Source organism: Neoarius graeffei, chromosome 18 (genome assembly GCF_027579695.1).
Source record: "Neoarius graeffei isolate fNeoGra1 chromosome 18, fNeoGra1.pri, whole genome shotgun sequence".
NCBI classification, from domain to species: Eukaryota; Metazoa; Chordata; class Actinopteri; order Siluriformes; family Ariidae; genus Neoarius; species Neoarius graeffei.
Window position 1 is genome coordinate 69,463,747 of NC_083586.1, and position 23,863 is coordinate 69,487,609.

General features: G+C 44.2%; 1 protein-coding gene across 3 annotated transcripts in view; it reads left to right on the top strand.

Annotated features, from left to right (window-relative positions):
* The first annotated feature begins 362 nt into the window (after positions 1 to 362).
* The window catches only part of LOC132866537 (transmembrane channel-like protein 7), a 34,576-nt gene continuing 11,075 nt past the window's right edge, over positions 363 to 23,863 (top strand). For 2 of the 3 annotated variants that reach the window (XM_060899366.1, XM_060899368.1), the window contains exons 1-10: positions 363 to 602; positions 7,047 to 7,350; positions 8,185 to 8,327; positions 8,487 to 8,740; positions 8,956 to 9,101; positions 9,832 to 9,979; positions 10,381 to 10,554; positions 14,258 to 14,412; positions 18,635 to 18,758; positions 18,933 to 19,030. In XM_060899366.1, the coding sequence (XP_060755349.1) occupies positions 584 to 602; positions 7,047 to 7,350; positions 8,185 to 8,327; positions 8,487 to 8,740; positions 8,956 to 9,101; positions 9,832 to 9,979; positions 10,381 to 10,554; positions 14,258 to 14,412; positions 18,635 to 18,758; positions 18,933 to 19,030 (1,565 nt within the window). In that variant the 5' untranslated portion in view covers positions 363 to 583. The remainder of the gene's footprint in view (positions 603 to 7,046; positions 7,351 to 8,184; positions 8,328 to 8,486; positions 8,741 to 8,955; positions 9,102 to 9,831; positions 9,980 to 10,380; positions 10,555 to 14,257; positions 14,413 to 18,634; positions 18,759 to 18,932; positions 19,031 to 23,863) is intronic. The other variant, XM_060899367.1, reaches the window with a different exon arrangement.

The window sequence follows — 23,863 nt, forward strand, 5'->3', positions numbered from 1 at the left end:
TGGGGGAAACCGGAGCACCCGGAGGAAACCCACGCGGACACGGGGAGAACATGCAAACTCCACACAGAAAGGCCCTCGCCGGCCCCGGGGCTCGAACCCAGGACCTTCTTGCTGTGAGGCGACAGCGCTAACCACTACACCACCGTGCCGCCACGTTGAAACATTTCATTTAATTATTTTAAAGCCATTTTTAGTCGACAGAATTTCTTCACATGTGCCTCAGACTTTTGCTCAGGACTGTGTGCGACAAAATGTAGATTAAAGCTTTAGAAATAAATTAATTCTATGGTGAGGGTTTGTGTGTCGGAGCGCGGCTCCTTTAAGGCGCCTTCCCGCGGGCGCGCGCACGTTTACCTCAGGAATGTCAGAGGGAAGGTTTTCCTCGCGTTCCGACACGAACACACACTACACACTCTCACACACTCTCTCTCTCACACTACACACTAACACACTCTCTCTCTCACACTACACACTAACACACACTCTCTCTCACACTACACACTCTGCTGTGGAGAGATTAATGAGATGAAGAGCGCAGTGTGAGATCAGTGTGTGAGATCACTCGGGGCAGGGAAGAGAAAGAATGGACGCTGTTGATGCGGGTGAGTTTATAAATCCTGAGGTAAAGTAGCACAGCTAAGCTAACGGAGACTGCACTTCCTGTCAGTACTTGTTTTACCTTTTACAGGGAGCAGGCTAACACACACACACACACACTACCTTAATTTTTGAATAGTCTAAGTTATTGTTAGTTTGGGATTATAAATGTTTATAATCAGCTTTTCATTATTAATAATCTGTGAGTTTATTACAGCCTCAGTGACACCAAACGCCTTTTATCTCTGCCCTGTTGTTGACAATGACGTCACCGTTTCCGTGCCAGCCTCTCATAAATAAATAAATAGGGAGATAGATAGATAGATAGATAGATAGATAGATAGAAGTGGATGGCAGGTAGATGTACAGATGCCCATTTGACACTTTTCTTCAGCACAGGGCTCTGATCAGCACAGTTTCGTCATCACAACTCTGAAAAAAATTACACTCCAAATCCACAGGGAAGTTAATGAGCTGAATTAGTTGTCAGCTTTATTTGGAAGGATGAGTTGGAATGTGTTCTGAATCGCTCTGTGATCCTTTATAAAACACATTTGATTGAGGTGGTGAAGTGCAGAGGAAACACTCGGACCTCATCACCAGGATGTGACTCTGCCCTGCTGTGAGTAACCTCCTCCTCCTCCTCATTAATCACAAACCGTGGAAGCGTGATGTGCTGAGCCGTGACTAATCACCATGGTGTACCGAGGAATCCCAGTTTATCCGGGATTATAGCTGAATTTCACAGTGATGGTCATGTTCATCTACCTCTCCAACTCTGTCACAAAACACTATCTGCTGCTACTTTAGTGGAGTTCACTACTTCACATCGCTACTTCATGGATTAATAAATAACATGGTCTCAATAAATGATGCGCTTACTCAATGAACATTTCCTCCTTTCGTAGCGCAGCTCTCGTCCTGCAGTGTTGATCAGTGAGTAGAGAATAAATTCTCCTGCCAGTAGATAAAATCTCTTCTCCACCTAGTAGCTCTGATAAATGCAACACACTTCAGTTTTCTCATGATAAATTAATATTATAGCTTTAATATATTCGTTTTCAAATCATCGCTTGCTTTCAGTTCACATCGACGTCGAGTCCCTCGTATACGAATCAATTCCACACACAAACAATTCACCTGGTGTGTACATACGCTCCAAACCAAATAAACTTAACACCAGAGTATAGACCCTTTTCAGTCACGTGACCTTCGTAAACGCGACCACCATTTTGGACATGTAGCGGACTTCGGCTCGAATTGGTTTGAATGCGAGGAAGGCGACAAACGGAGAACATACAAGAAAAAGGAGCGAGATGCAGAAAACACCTTCGCTATCCAGCGACATAGGGCATTTACAGGGCGAGCAGAGGGAGAAATAACAGTAATGACACATTAGCAACGCCGTACAGAAATAACGGTTTATGGCACAGACCCTTTCGGTTCTCGCTCATCTAGCTGCTACAATGACTGCTTAGACTGCAACAATAATACCTAACACACGTTTAAGTATCCGTCGTAAAGACGTGAAACTCGTCGAGTGACGAGTGTGTTCATTGATAAGCTAACACAATCTAAAAGTAGACATACCATCACACTGCCCTGGCGCTGTGTACAGTTTACCTTCTACGGTTTGTGCACTCACTATTTGCCATTACTTTCTCCAACCGTTGTTACAGATTACAGGGAACGGCCTGGATTTAAGAGACAAATACATGTTCCTCTTGTTTTGAACATTTATTTGTAGGCAGTGCTTAATTTGTAAAGTGGGAGGTCCCGGAGCGCAGAGGATGAGCGGCTCCGGTGCGGAAAAAAAGAGGGGGGGAGGGGGGCGCGGCGCTGCGCTGCGCTTCTGGGCATGTTTTGTAATAACACTGCAAATTAAGTTCATCTGCAGATATTTTGTGGATGTCGTTTCATGAGAGAAATCACCAACAAGGCAGATATCAAAATCAGACATTAACACTAAATAAACTTGCATTTTTTAAATTTAATTATTTGGTTTTTCTTTTTTTTTTTTTTTGTTACATAGTCAAAAGAGGTGTCGGATCACCGGATCCAGTGTAAATAGCTGCCGGAGCCAACGCCCGAGGTTCCGGAGCGCGCTCCGGCTTGCTCCCCCTCAAATTAAGCGCTGTTTGTAGGACACTGCCTCTGATCTGTCCTACAGTCTACCAACAGCAAAGGAACACAACGCTAGCTAATGTCGTTAGCTAATAGCTACTACAGAAGAACAAAGAGGTTACAATGGGTTATTTTAGCCTATTTGGTTACACACTCGCCGCCACAGAATGTTAACAGCAATGTAATGCCTTTTCTGGCTAATTTTATTCGTCTTACCTCCAACAAAGTGGTCACTACACAAGCGCTGGTATGCCGAGGGCTGCCAATCTTTCCTGTTTATGGCCGCTATCCATCTTCTCCGTCGGGATCCGATAAAATGATAACCCTTGCCTTGTTTGTTGATGGTTACTACATCCAGGTGCACAACAATATAGTGGCATGATGGAAGTCTTGCTGAAAATAAACACTTTCTTTGCTGCCGTTCCTCAATGCTGGCTGTGGTAAACTACTGGTAGTACATGTCCAAAATGGCGGCCGTGTTTGTCGTGACGTCACGTGAAAAGGGTCCATAAGTGAGACAGCTAGAGGATATTATTTGAGCCTTTTATGGAATTAAACAAATATTCAATCTTGAAATACAGATATTTACAAAAAAGTGTTCAGAACAAATCAGAATGTACAGAATAGTGCCAATTTTCACTTTAATCCCACTTTCACGAACTCTTTAATGCCTATGATGAGCTAAGTTTGTGTCCCTGCCTTTAATGACAGTCGGAGTCTTCAACAAAAAAATCTCCCTGAGCCATGCACTCAAACAAGTAACCAAGTCTGCAGTCAAGTTAACAATGTGTTAATGACTTAAAACAAAGGCTTAACAAGCCTCACTTAGGTGTCAATCACTAACAATTATCAAGAACCGCAGTCAAAGGATTGATGAAAGGATGACATGACTGCTGACATCATCGGCGATGTGTAACACATGAATGAAGTGAATGGTGAAGATTCAGAAAACAGAGCGAGGTGATGTGTGGACATCGACACACCAGTAACCTCTGTCACCTTCCAAAACAGATGAAGAAATCATTGCCTCTGTTCGTGATCCTTTAAAGCTGTGTTCACATATATATCGGTACGATAGTGGTATAACTGTATCGATACAAAGTATACCGGTACAGTTTAGTGCATCTGTCCACACTAGCAAGAAATGTTTGCAGTTTTCTTTCATGGAAGTTGAAATTCGCGTGCGTGAAATGTTTCCGTGGTTACCGAGCAACTTACTTCCAAGAATATGGCGGATGAAACAACGTGTGTGCGCGCGCTTTTTGTCAATGTACAGTCTGTATTTCTGGTGGTCATTTATTCAGTCGAATCGTATAAAACGCGCGAGGCAGTTGAGAAAGAAACAAACGAATCTCCGTTCTTCACTATTTTATTCAGCGAAGACATCGATTGAGGTGTGTGACTTTGCGCATGCGCATTATATTTGTATTGATACAGAGCTGCTTCATCTGTCCACACTACAGCGAAGCGCTACAGTACCGATACTGTACCGGTATGAAACCCATACATTTGTGGGTTTCGTACCGATACAGTTATACCGCTACAGTACCGGTATAGTTGCTAGTGTGGACAGGTGTTGTGGTACGAAAGTAGTATCGTATCGGTACAAAATCCCTAGTGTGGACAGGGTATAACTCAGTCAATGAACTGTGATAGTGACTGGGGAGGAGAAATCTGTGAGCAGGAGAACGTGACTAAAATTAAAGCAGTCCAGGATAACACGTTCCATCAGCGAGTAAAACTCCTGGGACACTCCTGCAGTCTCCTACTCTAACAGGATGTATGCTGGGGCAGTGAGGAACTGGGAGACAGGTCAAGGTGCATTTTATTATTTATCTGTACTTTCACTTTTCATTTAGTTTATGCTCGTGCACACACGTTAGGGAACACAGTGCTCTCTCTCTCTCTCTCTCTCTCTGTGTCTGTCTCGTTGCTGTCCATCTGAAAGACATAGAGACACGTTAATAGACAGCCAGTAATTAGACACTGGTGTAACTTGTCACATTACCTGCTGGTTCAGCCTGACTCCCCACTGTTCACAGCCCTCACTGCCACGCCTACATTTACTAACAGAAAATTGATAATATTCGCATTATTTTAAAAACAGTATTAATTGAAAACAGTGACCTATTTCCTTTACTTTATAAATATGTAAATGAATTTAGCGTGAATATAAATTAAACACTTGGTCTTGTTTTATGCAAGAGTGAGTGTTTTTTGGTGTGACACGTGGCTCCATTTCAGTATAATGAACTTTTGGGACATCGCCCAAGGAGTTTGTTATAGCGGGGCTACAGTGTATGTGATGATAGCATTAATGCTGTATTGTAGTTAATCACCTGTTATCCTAATTAACTGACTTTTAAGAGTTCTGTCGTGAACAGGAGTGATATTCTGCTTATACCACAACAATTTACCAACAGTTATGATGTCCTATTCATTAGTGAACAACAGTCATTCCCTCACCAGTCTATCACTTCCCCTCTCGCGCTCTCTGTCTCATGCACACACTTGCTCTCCTTCTCTCCCTCTCTTTCTCTCTGTTTAAGAAAATGCAGTGTGTCATTTTACTGAGAAACTGAAAAGTGTAAAAAGCTTAACCATGTTGCAGTATGAAATATTACAGATACCATTCTGAATATCTACTGGTTTCAGTCTTTCTGTCATGGTTTTAATTGATCCGTGTCTTAAACTTTTTGTAAGACTAACTGAAAACCACTTAATGATGTGTTTGGTAATTTGGGACACAGAGAACTTAAAACAGCAAAATGACAACCAAGTAATGAGAGCGCGCCACCTAAATACTCAGGCCTGACTGATAAATTAGCGTGCTGATCTTATCGGCTGATGTGAGCTAATTGCCGGTAAATCAGTATTGGTATTTATAAAGACTAATAAATAACAATTAAAAAAAGAAACAGAAGCAAAAGGTGGATCCTTTAAAGGTCCCATGGCATGGTGGTTTGTTGATGCTTTAAACGGGCTCGTGGAGGTTTCCGGATGTTATATCCGCAGCCTTTCTCGAAATGAACCCTCGGCACGTAGATATAGCCTCCTGGGAGAAAGCCCCATTTCAGCGCTTTTCCCAGTGCGTCGTTTTGCTAATGAGAAGCAGGAGGCGGGGAAGGGTAGACGGTGGGGGCAGGTCTTATCATTAATATTCATGACATGTAAACGTGTTACCTCTGATTGGCTAACAGCACTGTGACGCTCCCTCCAGTGGGTCAGAACAAGCGGATGTGGGTGTCTTACTATGGCGAGAGAGAAGGAACAAACCGCGAAGGGAAAAATACCGCGCGCTGACGTCATTAAGGTGCGACGCGAGGAAATAAAATAAATTCAACAAATGTTTCGTTTTTTACTGAACAAACAAACAAATAAAATGAACGAGTGACTTAAAAAAAAGAATGTGGGTGTCTTTGTAAAAACTGTTTTGATTGGCTATTATAACAGAGCATGCTGCATGCTTTTTGGTTTTGTAGCGCAGAGTAACTGGCTAACTGCAGGAAGCGGTTAGCTGCACAGCTAATGTAGCCATTGCAAGGCTAACGTGGCACCGATTTTAAAACACGGCAAAACGACTTAACAGTTATACACTTACTTGTTCGGTGTTTGTGGCTGATGCGGCAGGGATGCTTGGTACGGACCCAGGCTTCAGTGACAGTTGATGTGCAAAACCTGCCCTGTACTGTCCCAAGTTGTGGAAACATTCATCAGGAAAATGCTTCCGACAAACATACACCGTCTTAGGTAGACTCGACGGCGTATTATTATTTTATTATAAATAAAATTAAGCCACTGCGTCTTCAGGGGCTCTCCCGTCGGCAGTAAAAACAGACTCTTTTCTGTGTTGTCACATCCATGTACAGCGCAATTTCCATGTTTCGCTCGCTTAGGTGATGCCATGTTGTTGTGTCCTCCATGGTCTCCTCACTACAACTGGGCAGGGCAATCCATACAGTGGGTGGGAATCCAGAGGGGGGGGCATGGGGATCATCTCCCTTGCTGACGTAGTAAAGGGAAGAGCTTATCAACGCGCCGTTTTGACGCGCCATTCTCAAATGTTGGGCATAGTTTGGTTTACACATTATGAAATTCCTAGCCACTGGGGTGACTTAAGAAGGTCAGAGGAACTCATTTTAACGTTAAAAAACCTCAGAAAGTGAAAATTTCATGCCATGGGACCTTTAACCATGTTATGGGTGTTGTAGTTGCATAGTTTTATCCACCAGAAGGCACACTGCAACTCCACTGCTGTCTTTGGAATGCCACAATTTGCAGCTATCAGGAGTGTGTGTGTGTGTGTCTGTGTGTGTGTGTGTCAGTGTTCTACCCCAGCAGGCGGGACACTAACCCCCTGCTGGACCAGCTGCCCAGTTACCAGTCCCTGCTGTACAGGAGGAAGTCCTCAGGCAGCAGTAAGAGGCGCAGTTCTACACGGGGGCGCTACACTTCCACCGGCAGTTCCTCAGAGGTTGGGGTGAGCAGAGAGGCCGGGACCAGCAGAGGGGGTGGGGTTCAGGACAGGAAATGGACTTATAGGCAGGAGGACAGAACAATTCAGGGAGCCACCGAGCACAGACCTGCACGAGAGCTTCCGAGGAACATGGAGGAAAAACGCAAACACAGGTGTGTGTGTGTATAAAAATCAAACTGAACTAAAATATTCTGCCAGATTTACAAAAGTTTCAGAAGTACTGATTGTTCTTTGTACTTGTGTATGTTGATGAATACCAGAAACATGTAAATTATGACTGTACTCACGCAACATCTGATTAGCATTTGGTGACGCCCACAAAACTCGATAAAAGGCAAAGCTTACAGAGCTGTAATAATGAGAGAAAGGCAAGAATAGACTTTCTCAGAGGTAGAAGTGAAAGGTTTTTTTTACTCTCGTCAGGGCGGCACGGTGGTGTAGTGGTTCGCACGGTCGCCTCACAGCAAGAAGGTTCCGGGTTCGAACCCAGCGGCCGGCGAGGGTCTTTCTGTGTGGAGTTTGCATGTTCTCCGGGTGCTCCGGTTTCCCCCACAATCCAAAGACATGCAGTTAGGTTAACGTGGGGCGGCCTTGGGCTGAGGTGCCCTTGAGCGAGGTACCGAACCCCTGACTGCTCCCCGGGCGCGCTGGTGTGGCTGCCCACTGCTCTGGGTGTGTGTGCATGTGTTCACTGCTTCAGATGGGTTAAATGCAGAGGATGAATTTCACTGTGCTTGAAGTGTGCACATGACGAATAAAGGTTTCTTCTTCTTCTCGTGTGACTATATAATTTATTAATGTAACTGAAAGACTAAAATCTGGAGCTGAATTCGGTGTGAATTTACTGAAGTGAAAAAAATGGTTTGAGATAAAAACAGAAGAAAAGCTCTACACTGTTCCCAGGTGATGGTGGACACTGAGCACTGATCCCACAGAGAAACTGCTGGGTTTAACGTGTGTGTGTGTGTGTGTGTGTGTGTTTACAGAGAGCTGCAGCAGCACAGAGAGCAGGGTGTGTGTTCTCAGTGGAGAGTCAGTGTTCTTCACTATCTGAAGAGGATGAAGGAGGACAGCATGGAGTTAGTGAGCACGCTGCAGCTGTGGAGGAGTGATATACACCTTATCGAGGGTCTGAACACACACACACACACAACTGTATACTGTAGAGGCGGGCAGTGCTGAGTGTTGAAAAGATCTTTAGTATGATTGTCATTTGTGAATAGAGTTTGAATAGAGTTTTAGATTTAAAATCAATAAATCTTCTCTCTCTCTCTCTCTCTCTCTGTAGGCATGTTTGGTACAGGGATCCTGTCGTACTTCTCATTCCTGCGCTTCTTGGTTCTGCTGAACTTTGTGATGTTCCTGTTGATGTTCAGTTTTGTGATGTTGCCCATCATTGTGTCTACACACACCTCGTCCATCAACTCCACTCTGACCACAGGGGGCACTGCAGGGGCTCAGTGCACGGTTTACTCCCGCTCCTCCTCTCAGAAGGGACTGGTCATGTTCCACCAGCACATCATCGACCTGCTGTCTGGCACAGTGAGACACACACACACACACACACACACACACACACTCCTCTCTCCCTCACTGAGCACACTCTCCTACATCATCGACCTGCTGTCTGGCACAGTGAGACACACACATGGTCATGTTGCCATGCCAGACAGCAGGTTGATTGTGTGTGTGTGTGTGTGTGTGTGTGTGTGTGTGTGTGTGTGTGTGTGTGTGTGTGTGTGTGTGTATGTATACAGGGCTTCCTGGAACACACTTACCTGTTCTATGGTTACTATAATGTGGAGTCATTAACCTTCTCAGGCTTCAGCTATAACCTGCCGTTAGCCTACGTGCTCTGCACCATCGCATGCCTGCTGCTCAGCCTCATCTGGATCGTCAAGAGGTGTGTGTGTACTTTCTACATATTGAGGACTGGAATAGATTTTTTTTTAATTTTATTTATTTTTTTAACCCACAGATTTAGTACATTTTTTGGGATGTGATGACATTTTGGCTGGTCAATAGTTTTATATTATTTTGATATTTGGTTATGACACACACACACACACACACACAAAATATCATTTCTTTCTCCCCCTCCCCCTTTTTTTTTCTCCATACTGATTTACACGTTTACGTTTGCTATTTCCACAGTTGCCGGAGTCGTTGCAATGTCACTTCAGTGTTGTATAATTATACATGTGAGACATAAAATATCTTGAATCTTGGTCCTCACTTCTTCAAAGGGCTGTTTGAGGGTTAAGACTTAGTTTTAGGGTTCAGGTTAGAAGGTGGTTTAGGGTAAGGGGTGGGGGTTAGGCATTTAGTTGTGAAAGTTAAGGTGAGGGTAGGGTTAGGGAATGTATTATGTCAATGAGAGTCCCCACAAAGATAGAAATACAGGTGTGTGTGTGTGTTAACAGAAGTTGTCATTCTGCGAGTTTGGCTGGCTTCAAAGAGCAGTATGATGTAGCAAACAGGTGTAGCTCAGATCCATCTGCTCACCTTGTCATTCACATGACCGCTAGATGAGCGCCACCCCAAACACACATGACCAAGCCTGTGATTGGACCTTACTTTCCAGTGGGGCATGTTCCAAACCTTTGTGTGTGTGTGTGTGTGCACCCGCGCAGGTCGGCTGCAGGCTTTAAGAGGAAGCTGATTCAGGATGAAGATCGGTTCCAGAGTTTTTGTAACAAGATCTTTGCTGGCTGGGATTTCTGTATAACTGATGAGAACACAGCACGTTTGAAACACAGCAGCCTGCTGTATGAGCTCAAGGTGTGTGTGTGTGTGTGTGTGTATATATATATAATGTATATGTATGCGTGTGTGTGATATTGCGTGTGCTTACATCAGATATTCTTAATTATATTCTGAAGAGAAATGTCATAAATTCTCAAACGCAGTCGTGAGCTGTGTCTCAATCCACCCGCACCATAGTGTACTACAGATATGTACTATTTACACAGTTTGTGATGCACACACTCTTCTAAGCACTTGGTTAGTGCTTCATCATAATCGTACTGATTAGACCTGGTGGTTAGTTTGGGTGTTGCCCTGTAGACATTGCAGAGACAATAAAACGACCTGTATAAAGGTTTAGGTTCTACAAGCTACTGGAACATTTGGAGCCAAGAAATTATCCCAGTGTGGAATGTGTTGCTTACTGCTGTGTGTAGACGGATCTGGAGGAGGAGCGGATCAGGCAGAAGATGGCTGACCGTTCCCAGAAGGAGAAATGTCGTATCTACTCCCTCCGAGTTGCCCTCAACTTGTTTGTGATTGCCGTGCTCGTCTGCTGCTTCTACTGCATCTACAGTGCCACCATCTTCTCCCTGAAGGCTCAGGCTCAGGTGCTCTGTGTGTGCGCGGTGCCAAAGCGTCCTACGGTGGTGCTTGAAAGTTTGTGAACCCTTTAGAATTTTCTATGTTTCTGCAGAAATATGATATAAAACATCATCAGATTTTCACACAAGTCCTAAAAGTAGATAAAGAGAACCCAGTTAAACAAATGAGACAAAAATATTATACTTGGTCATTTATTTATTGAGGAAAATGATCCAATATTACATATCTGTGAGTGGCAAAAGTATGTGACCCTTTGCTTTCAGTATCTGGTGTGACCCCCTTGTGCAGCAATAACTGCAACTAAACGTTTGCGGTAACTGTTGATCAGTCCTGCACACCGGCTTGGAGGAATTTTAGTCCATTCCTCTGGACAAAACAGCTTCAACTCTGGGATGTTGGTGGGTTTCCTCACATGAACTGCTCGCTTCAGGTCCTTCCACAACATTTCCATTGGATTAAAGCTCATAGGCAATGGTTTTAATTTTATGCACATTTGAAACTTTGTTAAAAACCCCTCTGTAATTTTCTTCTGGTCCCAAGAAGTATTGTTAATAAGTAATAATTAAAATAAGTTAGTGCGGATCACGGCGAATTTCTGTTCGGCTATTGTCGTGACCACTCGGCGTGCGACATCATTTAAGCCAAACAAACTGCTTGAGTTGAGTCCACTTCCGGTTACTTACATTGCTGTTCGGCTTGAGTGCAGATGTGCGTTTGGGAATTTCCAAAGAAAACCCCCATGCCTTATTGTTGTGCAGTGAACTGTAACAACGGGACCGGTTCAGGAAGAAGTTTTTACCTTTTTCCGAGAGAGGAGAAGAGGTGGAGCAAGTGGGTTGGCTTTTTCCGAAAGAGAAGACGAGGCGGAGAGAGCGGATTGTGCGCATGAAACAAAATCAAGCAGTCAAAGAAGAAACGGAGCAGCAACACTCAAGCAAAAAGGAGAAGATTGGAGGTAAACATTTTTAATTTTGCTTGCAATTGACAAGTCAAGAATCCTGAGGGATCCTGTACAATCATTGTGGAAATGAGACAGAGGGATATTTCCTCGCTTAGAGTCGGCTATAAATAGTATAATGCCGCGGATGGCAGGCTAATGTGGCCTACCAACGCGCTGTCCAGTAATCGTTCCCTATATCCACTAGGGAGGGCGGTTTAATTATTCTTCAAAAGGGCTCTTATTTAGTATTAGTATTTCTATTTTTTTTTTCTTTCCTGTGTGTTTGTGTAGTTTGATGTTTGTTTGAGTGTTTTGTCCGCCGGTTGTGGTGCAGCTCCAGACCCAGTTTGGGGCGTCGGTTCCCTCCAGGCCTTGGTTCGCTGTGGGTGATGCCTGCACTCCCAGCTGTGGACTGCAGTGAGCCTGTTGCTCAATTTACATTGTGGTTGTCCAGCACTCTGTGCTTTAATGCTTGGCGTGATGTTCCAAGTGATGTTGCTCGGTGGCATCGCGGCGGCTGTGCAGGCAGTTTGGGACACACCAGCGCTCTGTGTGGCGGAGCTTCTCTGCTTGCTGTGTGGATCCATGGCGTGGTGTTCGAGCGATGTTGCTGACGGCGTCACGGCGGCAGTGCTGGAGATGTGGGACTTGTTTTCGTGCGCCTTTTGGTGGGACTGTAGCTGCTACACCACGGGAATTACATCCTGACCCCTACTTGGTGGACTTTTTACTTTTTATTTTTTATTATATTTTTATTTATTTATTTTATTTTTTCTTTCCTTGTCTATAATTGTAAAGCGTCCTTGGGTTTTTTGAAAGGCGCTATATAAATTTCTTCTTCTTCTTCTTCTTATTGATCATAACTACCAGGATAAATCGTTTGGGCGCGAGTCTTGTTGAGGTCCAGGGTCACCGTGATCGGAGTTGGCTGAGTTGCTGTCCGATTCTGAGGCCGCACGGTCAAACCAGTGAGCCGCATTCACCGATTGCTTTGCAACGGCCATAGGATCGTACATATGTGGCTTCACCTCTTGATATTCAATTTGGAGAGTTCCTACTTCAAAATCGCTATCGCTTTCAGACATTTTGCAGAACCTCTCACAACCAAAGTCCGTACACGTGTGCTCGGTTCGCAGGTAAACACAGAGCTGCTCCCAGTCTGTTTGGCTTAAATGACGTCACGACGACAGTCCCCTGGCGGTGAAAGCGCGCATAAGTGAGATGTAAACAAACCTTCGGAAATTGGGTAAAACGGTATATTTTAACCATTTTATTCAATTTTAGGGTGCAAATTAGACACCAGGAAGATTGAATTCGCTTTTTGGGTCATTCTTCTAGACAATAAAGTTGATATTCTATGTTTGACCTCTGACCCTTGCCTATGACCTTTAAGGTCAGGACTTTGACTTGGCCATTCCAAAACATTAACTTTATTCTTCTTTAACCATTCTTTGGTAGTGTGTGTGTGTAGTGTTTAGTCTGTCTATTTCTTATCTAGAGTGTTTATACTGTTTTATATTGTTTATTTTCAGTTATTCTGTTTTTATTTATTGCATTGCCTGTTTGCACCGTGGGTCAGAGAGGACTGAAATTTCATCTGTGCTGTATGTCGAGCATGTATAGCATATTTGACAATAAAGTTGACTTGACTTGACTCTTGTGTGCTTAGGGTACATTGTTCCATCAATGATGGCAAGCCATCCTGGCCGAGATGCAGCAAAACAGGCCCAAACCATGATACTACCACCACCATGTTTCACAGATGGGATAAGGTTCTTATGCTGGAATGCAGTGTTTTCCTTTCTCCAAACATAACGCTTCTCATTTAAACCAAAAGTTCTATTTTGGTCTCATCTGTCCACAAAACATTTTTCCAATAGCCTTCTGGCTTGTCCACGTGATCTTTAGCAAACTGCAGATGAGCAGCAATGTTCTTTTTGGAGAGCAGTGGCTTTCTCCTTGCAACCCTGCCATGCACACCATTGTTGTTCAGTGTTCTCCTGATGGTGGACTCATGAACATTAACATTAGCCAGTGTGAGAGAGGCCTTCAGTTGCTTAGAAGTTACTCTGGGGTCCTTTGTGACCTCACCGACTATTACACGCCTTGCTCTTGGAGTGATCTTTGTTGGTCGACCACTCCTGGGGAGGGTAACAATGGTCTTGAATTTCCTCCATTTGTACACAATCTGTCTGACTGTGGATTGGTGGAGTCCAAACTCTTTAGAGATGGTTTTGTAACCTTTTCCAGCCTGATGAGCATCAACAACACTTTTTCTGAGGTCCTCAGAAATCTCCTTTGTTCGTGGTATGATATATTTCCAAAAACATGTGTTGTGAAGATCAGACTTTGATAGATCCCTGTTCTTTAAATAAAACAGGGTGCCCACTCACACCTGATTGTCATCCCATTGATTGAAAACACCTGACTCTAATTTCACCTTCAAATTAACTGCTAATCCTAGAGGTTCACATACTTTTGCCACTCACAGATATGTAATATTGGATCATTTTCCTCAATAAATAAATGACCCAAGTATAATATTTTTGTCTCATTTGTTTAACTGGGTTCTCTTTATCTACTTTTAGGACTTGTGTGAAAATCTGATGATGTTTTAGGTCATATTTATGCAGAAATATAGACAATTCTAAAGGGTTCACAAACTTTCAAGCACCACTGTACATTAGTAATCATCTCAATGTATTCTTTCTCATACTGCTGGTACTGTGTGTGTGTGTGTGTGTGTGTGTGTGTGTGCGTGCGTGCAGCATCAGAGGTATAACTTCATAGTGAAGCTGATCTTTGAGTATCTGCCCTCCATTGTCATCACACTGGCCAACTTCATCACACCTATCATCTTCAGCGTCATCATCAACTTTGAGGATTACTCTCCCGCCTTTGAGATCCGCTTCACACTCCTCAGGTAGGTGTGTGTTTCTCTTATACTTATCTGCTCTGTAATCTGCACCACACACACATTACATGGATGCGCTATATTGAGTGGCAGCAAGTTGGAGTAGCTCTAGAGTGTGTAGCTTTGTTTGTTTGTTTGTTTTTAAGAGTTTTTGGTAAGCTTTTCATCATGATGTGCACAGCTATGGGTAAAGTTTTGTACACGAAGAATGACCACCTGGCTCTGCAAAGGACTAGATATGGGGTCAGACACACACTACCACCAGAGCTGAGGAAACCGTTTTGAGGCTGCAGAGAAGGGGCTAAGCTAAAGACTAGCAGATGGCGGTATAAGCCATTTTTGCCATTGGTTCTGATGGGAAATGTCAACTTGCTAGCCAATAAGGATGACAAGCTGGAGGCATTGGTAAGAAACCGACGACTCTACCGGGAGTGTAGTCTGATGTGCTTCACGGAAACATGGCTGAATGATAACATACCTGACTCCTGTGTGGACTTAGCTGGCTTCGTTACTGTGCGAGCTGACAGACACCGGAAAACGAGCGGCAAGAGCAAAGGTGGGGGTCTGATTCTGCTTGTAACCAATAGATGGTGTCACCCTGGACATGTTATGGTGAAGGATGTGATTTGCTGTCAGGACGTTGAACTGTTGGCAGTCGGTCTTTGACTGTATTTTGTGCCGAGGGAATTTTCATATATTGTCGCCACTGTTTTTTACATTCCACCACGGATGATAGTGGCAGTAGCCTGTGACATCGTACACGAAACTGTTGCAAGTGTTCAGACCCAGTATCCTAATGCTTTCATTGCAGTAACGGGATTTTAATAGCGCCACTCTCTCCTCCATTTGACTGGGTTTGTACAGTATGTGGATTGTCCCACGAGGGAAAATAAGACATTGGATCTGTTTTATGCTGATGTGAAGGATGCTTACAGTGCCTCTGCTTTACCACCACTTGGCAGATCAGATCACAATAGGCCATTTGTAGGAATTGGTCACGTGTCAATTTTCCCCATAGCAACAAGCCCGTGGTGGGCAAGCTAACTTGACATTACTTGACAACCATAAGAGTTTGACTGGCGATGCGAAGCAATGCATTTCTATAATAGCTCTTTTTACCTTTTCTACTGGTGTTTTTTTTTTTTTTTTTAAACCCGAATTTTCATGTGTACTTGGAAAAAATTTGTTTTAACTTCTGTTGTAAGTTAAAGCGAATCATTGGCTGTAAAAGAGAGGTTTTTTTGGACTTGAGTTGGTCACCGCCGAAAGAAATTCACGTGCGAAATGGTGGATTTCTCAGATATGTTTTATAACCTATAATTTCTCCTTTTCTACCTTTATCATTCGCTCACAACCCCTTTTGCACTGTTTCTTTTGCAAACATAGCATTGCTTCTTATGTATTTGAATCAGTTTCTTACCTGTCGACATGTCGTACGATTTTTCTTCTTTGCTTTACAGTGCCACTCCAGTTAAAAACAGAAGGTACAACACCAGATTTTAGATTTCTTTTTCCGTTGGTACTTGTTGTTCGACAATCAATTTCTTATGGCGGCGACCAACTTAAGTCCAAAAAACTCTCTTTTACGGCCAATGATTTGCTTTAACTTTCGACAGATTTTAAAACGACAAACTTTTTCCAAGTACACACAAATTCGGGTCAAAAAAGACAGTAGAAAATGTAAAAACAGCTATTACAGAAATGGATTGCTTTGCATCGCCAGTCAAACTCTTATGGTTGTCAAGGAATGTCAAGTTAGCTTGCCCACCACGGGCTTGTTGCTATGGAGAAAATTGACATGTGACCAATTCCTGCAAATGGCCTATCTGGTCTTTCTTCAGCCCACATGCAAACCCTATGTAATGAGGCTGCCTGTTACCACCCGCTCATTCAAGAAAGGGTCTCCGGAGACCAGCGAGTCTCTCAGGGACTGTTTCGAGTGTACGGACTGGAGTGTGCTGCTGGAGCCACAGGATAATAACATAGATGTGGATGTTGACAGCAGGGTGGACATCATAACGGACTACATCTTTTGGGACGCTGTGGTTCCAGTAAGGACTGTTTGCTGCTTTCCCAATAATAAACCTTGGATCACCAGTAACATCAAGGAGTTTCTTAATCAGAAAAAGCAGGTATTCAGGGAGGGGGATAAGGAGAAGCTCAGGTGTGTGTGCAGTGGGAACTGAAAAGGAGCTTGAAGCTGGCAAAGGTGGATTATAAAAGGAAAGTGGGGAGATTACGCTGCAGCAGAATAACACCAGAGAGCTGTGGAGAGGAATGAGGAACATTACTTGCTGCTCAAAGAAGAACAGCCAGGTCTTTAACGGTGATTAGAACAAGACCACTGAATTCAACCTGTTTTTATAACAGGTTTGATGGAATGGCCAATGTCCACCCTGCTTTATCATCTGTCCTCCTGTCCACCACTTCAGCTGCTGTTCCTACTTCACTGACTCCTGTAGACAACGGCTCTCCCACAGTCACTTCAGATGCTGCTCTGTCTACTCTACTGTCTCCTGCACACAATAGCTTCCCTATCACTACAGCTGCAATATCAGTCACATCTGGTTACCTGCCCCCATCCTTCACAGTTGATGAGGTGAGGGCGGAGCTTGGGAGACTGTGTCCAGGGAAAGCAGAAGGTCCAGATGGTGTGTGTCCAAGACTCCTGAAGGACCGTGCAGCCCAGGTAGCTGAGCCTCTCCGGTGGCTCTTCAACATGAGTCTACGACTAGGCAAGGTTGTGGTGCAGTGGAATACAGCCTGTCTTGTACCGGTGCCCAAATTAGGGTGACCGGTTGAGATAAGCGATTACCACCTGGTGACCTTTACATCCCATATTATGAAGACCCTGGAGCATCTGGTTCTCCACCTCATGAGGCCAGAGGTTGCTCATGCACTGGACCCCCTCCAGTTTGCCTACCAGGAGCACACTGGAGTGGAGGATGCGGTCCTTTTATGCAGTATGCTGCACAGGCCCTACACATACCTGGAGGAGCCAGGATGCTATGTGAGAATCTTATTTTTTGATTTCTCAGGTGCTGTTAATACAATCCAGCCCCTCATATTGAGAGATGAGTTGGAGGGTGTGGGTCCCTGACGTCCTGGGTAACAGACTGCCTGGCAGAACGACCTCAGTTTGTCAGGTTGGGGAACGGTGTCTCTGGCATGGTGAGGTGCAGCATAGGGGCCCCACAAGGGACCATCTTAGCACCATTCCTGTTCACACTATACACAGCGGACTTTAAATACAGCTCAAAATCCCACCACACGCAGAAATACTCTGATACAGCTATTGTGACACGTATCAGGAGTGGACAGGAATACAGGGACCTTGTGGAGAACTTCAGGGATTGGTGCAGTAGGAGTTGCCTCCACCTTAATACCTCTAAAACCAAGGAGATGGTGGTGGATTTCAGAAGATGTAGGCCACTCTCTCTGCCAGTCTCCATACAAGGACAGGAAATTGAAGTGGTACACTCCTACGAATATCTGCGGGTCCTATTGGATGACGAGCTGGACTGGTCCTTGAACAATGATGTTCTCCACAAGAAGGGGCAGAGCTGCCTCTTCTTACTGTAGTGGCTGAGGTCCTTTGTGTGTGATGAGATGCTGCACGTATTTTACCATACTGTGGTGGCCAGTGTCCTCTGTTATGCCGCTGTGTGTTGGGGGTGGAGCCTGATGGACAAAAACACCAAGCGGCTGGACAAGCTGGTGAAAAAAGCCAGCTTGGTGCTTGGCAGGAGGCTGGACTCGCTCAGAACTGTAGTGGAGAGGGATTCACTGAACAAACTGAAAGCTTTAATGGAGAACAGTAGACACACCTACAGCTTCCTTGTTGGTCAGAGGAGCAGCAGTGGCAGGTGGCTCCTCTCACTGTGCTGCAGATTTGAGTGGTTCAGGAGCTCCTTTGTCCCCACTGCAATAAGACTTTTTAATGCTCTCTGACCCCTCCCCCCCCGTTTATCATGTTTTTATCTTATCCCTATTTTTGTTTATTTAATTGTTCTATTTATTTTAGTGTTTTTATGGTTATGACTGGTGGAAAATAATTTTTAAATGAGCTGCTGGATATTTGAATTTTCCTTTGGGGATAATACTTTCTCATCTCTCACTCTCTCACACACACACACACACACACACACACACACACACACACACACACACACACACACACACACACACGTGTTGGCAGTGGAACTCCATGTTTGATGTTTTTGCTCTGCAGGTGTGTGTTCATGCGTTTGGCCAGTATCGGAGTCCTGCTGTTCTCTCTGTGGTTTCAGATTACCTCCTGCTCTGGGACAGAGGACCATGTGTGTCCCTGTGGATACAACCACCAGCTTTACCCTGTGAGTGTACACACACACACACACACACACACACACACACACATGCACCCTGTTGTTCCACTTTCTTTGCACTAGTATTCCGACAGTTCTTTTATAATGGATGTTAAACTCCATTTCACATAGTTTTTTTTTTTTGTGTGTGTGTGTGTGTGTGTGTGTGTGTGTGTGTGAGAGTGCTGGGAGACCCATGTAGGGCAGGAGATGTACAAGCTGATGATCTTTGATTTCCTCATCATTGGAGCAGTCACCATCTTTGTTGAGTTTCCCAGAAAGTGAGTCAACAGAATATGAACAGAACATGAGTCATTTCCCCTACTGTAGAAAGAATCACACAGTTGAAAGGTTTTACGGTGTCTTGCAAAAGTATTCATCCCCCTTCGTGTTACAAGCTGGAATTAAAATGGATTTTTGTGGGATTAGCACCATTTGATTTATACAACATGCCTACCACTTTAAAGTGTGTTGTTGTTTTTTTTGTCTCTCTCGGTTGTCCATTGTTTTCGATAATGACACTTTGTGTTTGCACAATTCATCTGTTGTGGACTCCTCATGTGGCTGTGGAGTCCAATTCTTGAGCGGCATGAAGGTTCACAATGTGGGCAAGTGAACTGCCCTGGCTCAGCTGGTGCAGCATCGGCAAGGCTTGTTCGCTGGGCTTCCTCAAAGCTGTCGTGGGCTTGTCTGGTCAGTGCACACCAACCAACTCTGTCTTGTGCACACTGCTCCAGCTGCTTCGGAGTGATCTTGGTATGGGCGATGTTGCCCTTCGCACAGTCCTTGAATTGCTTGTGAGGCCTGCCTCGGTGCCAGTGGAGAGCTCGCCATACAGCAGCTGCTTTGGCATCTGTGAATCATCCATGCAGATGATGTGGCTGGTCCATCGAAGCTGGTTTTTCAGGATCATGGCTTCAATGCTTGTGGTCTCTGCTCTATCCAGGACCTCCAAGTTTGTGACCTTGTCCTGCCATCGGATGCCAAGAATTGACCGCAGGCTACGCATGTGGAACTGTGCCAGCAGTTTCAAGCACCTTCTGTAGTGTCCACATCTCACTTCCGTATAGAAGACTGGAGAGAACGACGGCGTTGTATACCTTGAGTTTCGTGGACTGCCTGATGTGCTGGTTCAACAAACGTGAGCGCAAACAACCTAGTGCTTGGCTGGCTTTGCAGATCCTGGCATTGATTTCCTTGTCCAGGGTTCCATCGCTGGAGATGACACTGCCAAGGTAGGGTTGGGGAACAGACGAATCAGGTTCACAAACCTCCTTGGACATCCAAACTTTGACGGGTTGAGCCAGAGGGCCTCTCTGTTTACTGTGTCGAAAGCCTTGGTCAGGTGTATGAAGACCGCCTAGAAGTCCATGTTCTGCTCAATGCACTTTTCTTGGACTTGACGGACTGAAAAGATCCTATCGGTGGTGCTGCGGCCTGGATGGAAACCACACTGTGCCTCAGGCAGATTCTCTTCTGAGATGTTGATCAGGCGGTTGAAGATGACACGAGCCAAAATCTTCCCAGCGATTGATAGAAGTGAAATGCCTCGGTAACTGCTGCAGTCAGCCTTGCTGCCCTTCTTGAACAGTGGGATGACCGTAGCGTCCCTGAACTCTTTAAGCATGTCTTCTTCCTCCCAGATGCTGGTGAGAATGTTGTGGAAGGCTTGTAGTGCTACTGGCCTGAGTGACTTGAAGAACTCTGCTGGAATTCCATCCATTCCTGGTGCTTTGCCTGAGCTGGTCTGGCTGATCGCCTTCTTGACCTTGTCCATGGTAAGGGGGAGGTCAAGGCTGTCCACAGTGGGTCTCTGAGAGATCTGGTCCAGGGCTGTGGGGTCGACAGTCGATGGCCTGTTCAGCAGGTTGCTGAAGTGTTCTCTCCACCTCTCATTGATGCTATTCTTTTCCTTTAGCAGAGTAGAATCGTCAGTAGACTGAAGTGGGATGGTGCCAGGCTTGGCTGGTCCATAGACCGCCTTGATGGCACTAAACAACATCTTCGAGTTCTTAGTGTCGGCGTAGCACTGGACCTCGTCCGCCTTTCTCTCCCACCACTCATCCATCATTCTGCGAAGTGCAGTCTGGGTCTGCCTCTTGAGGTTTTTGAAGCGATCATGCTTGGAGGTGTGGATGTCCTGTCATTCTGCCACTTAAGGTACATGTTCTGTTTCTCTTCTAGCAGCTTCCCAATGCTCTGGTTCTCATCGAACCAGTCTTGATGAACTCGCACTCTGGATCCGATGGTGTATGCCGCTGAGTCCTTAGTCAACGACTTGAACTGGGCCTACTTTTCAGATGAGTTTCTGGTCGGTGGTCCATGTGAAGTCAGCTGGTCATCCAGACTGTCAGCAAACTTGTTGCGGCACCTTGTCTAACGGAGGTCAGGCAGTCAGGGGACACGAGAGGGACTGTTTTTTTTTTTTTTTTCACATTTTATTTCCCTTTAGAAAAATAAAACAAATAAGCCGTCAAGTCAACTTTATTGTCAAATATGCTCTACATGCTCGACATGCAGCACAGATGAAATTTCAGTCCTCTCTGACCCACGGTGCAAACAGGCAATGCAATAAATAAAAATAGAATAACTGAAATAAACAAGATAAACACTCTAGATAAGAAATAGACAGACTAAACACTCACAGGTATAGATATATACACACACGTGTGTGTGTGTGTGTATGTATGTATGTATATATATATATATATATATATATATATATATATATATATATATATACCGTAAAATACCAAATAATAGCCGAGTTCCAATTAACCGCCGAGTTCCCTTTAACGGCCGGGTGTACGCGTGTGTTGTGACAAATAAAGGCCGGTTCCGAATACTCGCCGGGGTCTAAAAAAAAAAAAAAAAAAGCGTCTGAACGTTCTATCTAGAATCTTGAGGCCCAGCACTTTTCTGGTTTTCTGGTGTTTAAACGATTTTGCATTGCATAGTTTTCTACCGAAACAATATGAATGAATGAATGAATGAATGAATGAATGAATGAATGAAAAATGAAATTATTTCTATAATACTGTTTACAACATTTTGTTACGCAGGGGTGATAGCGTTCCGGCGCGCCGTGGCTGGGGGAAAAAAAAAAAATCTAGTTCGCCCATTGTCCTGTGTTATTCTGAGATGCGCAGATAGACAGTAAAGGGAATTCGGAATTCCCTTTACTGTCTATCTGTGCATCTCAGAATGACACGTAACTTACACGTAACTTACGTGATAATAAACATGCCATTTCAATGTTATAATCTTGGTCTACCGTAATATTTCTTGAGGAATGCAACTCCGTAACTTTTGACAGATGTCTTAGCCAATTACGTTTGACATGGGTTTGTAGGATATCACTTACGTCATCGAATGAGGAATACCCCTTTGGGTATACCCAACGAAAGCCAGCGTGTGTGGTGACATTGAGGACTGCGGGTTTCCAAGGTTGGACTGCTGCTTCTGTTAAACGACCTAAATTGCCGAATGCATGCGTCAAAGCACACACTGAGTTTTATTAAAGACCTTATACCATTTCACTTGCCCTTACCCATTCGGATCTGGAAGACGCTTTACAAAAAAGGTGAGAGCGTTCTAACATGCATTTCAGTCTGCTCGCGGCCAATCTAATCCAAGGGGCCTTTTCAACAAGTAATCTGTCGTGCAAGTTGGGCAGAAGCACGCGTCAGGCAGGCAACATGTAGGCCTACAAGTCAGTAACCTATTCAACTAACTTTCATCCGAACTTGAAGTTTTCTACGGGGTCGAGCCACCGTACCAACTCACTCGGGGAATAGGCTCATATCCGCCAAATAGGGAGACGTCTTGGAGAGAAACGTGATGCAAGATGACAGTATGTAGCCACTGCAGGTCACTTATTTTTCAGCATAAGAAAAAACCCTTTGGTTTGACACTTCGCACCCTAATTATGTTGCTTCAACGTCGCGCCCTCCGTGCAATTTCAGATTGACAGACATCGCGAAGCGCAAAGGGTGGAGGCTGCATGGGTGAGGGTGATAGCAAGTGACCATAACTTTGCAGAGTAATTAAATCACAGTGCTGCGCACAGACAATGGTGTGGTTTCTTGATTATTTTGTAAAGCATGCGCTTAACTAGTCATTAACAGGAAAAGGTGTGTGATTTATCCTTTATCCACCCCGACTGTGCCATGCGAAGATGCATTCTGCGCGTCTTCAAAATTCCCCGAAGTCGGCACCGTGCTATCTGTAATCTAACTCTAAACAAACTGTAAGTTATACTGGTTAAAAGTAGGCCTATCTGAGAATGATTTTTTCCCTGTTTTGAGGTAGATTTTGGGGAAGGTGTTTGTGAAGAAGGAATTAATCGCCTGTTCCAAATAGCCGCCTAGTCTCTAATACGCGCCGGGTCTCTTACGTGATTGAGACAAATAATAGCCCGGGCTATTATTTGGTATTTTACGATATATATATATATATATATATATATATATATATATATATATATATATATATATATATATATATAAAAAGTGTGTGTGTGTGTAGCATCCGATGCAGTGCAAAGCTTTTCTTCTCTTTTTCAAAATAACAAAACTATATTCATATAAAAGAATGAAAATCTTGTTTCCATACGGAATGCATTGTAACTGCAATACCAAAACTTAGTAATTTACACATTCACATGCTATATACATTCACATTTGGACTGGAGCAGCATACCTTTAGAAAAATAAAACAAATAAGCCTTCAGGCTCCGGTGTACATTGAACGTGCAGCATCTGCGCAAACAAAATAACAGAATTGCACCGTGTTACATGGGCTAATTACATGCATTCATCGTTCACGCAGCGCTAGCAGGCTAGACAGAGTGGAATGTTCAGAGGCATGGAGTGTCTGCTAATTACCGTTCGAGAACACTCGGTGAACATTCGTGATCTTATCGCATACAGACATAGATAAACAAAGGCAATGCACATAAACAAAGCATGTCAGACTAACTATACATTTAATACATGTTAAACTAAGCTGTATCTTCCATGCACACTAAACTAAACTATCCATGGAATGAATGAGAACTTGCTAGCGGAGTTTAGAGCCAGCCACGTTAATCTCAGTCTGCATAAACCCGTGGC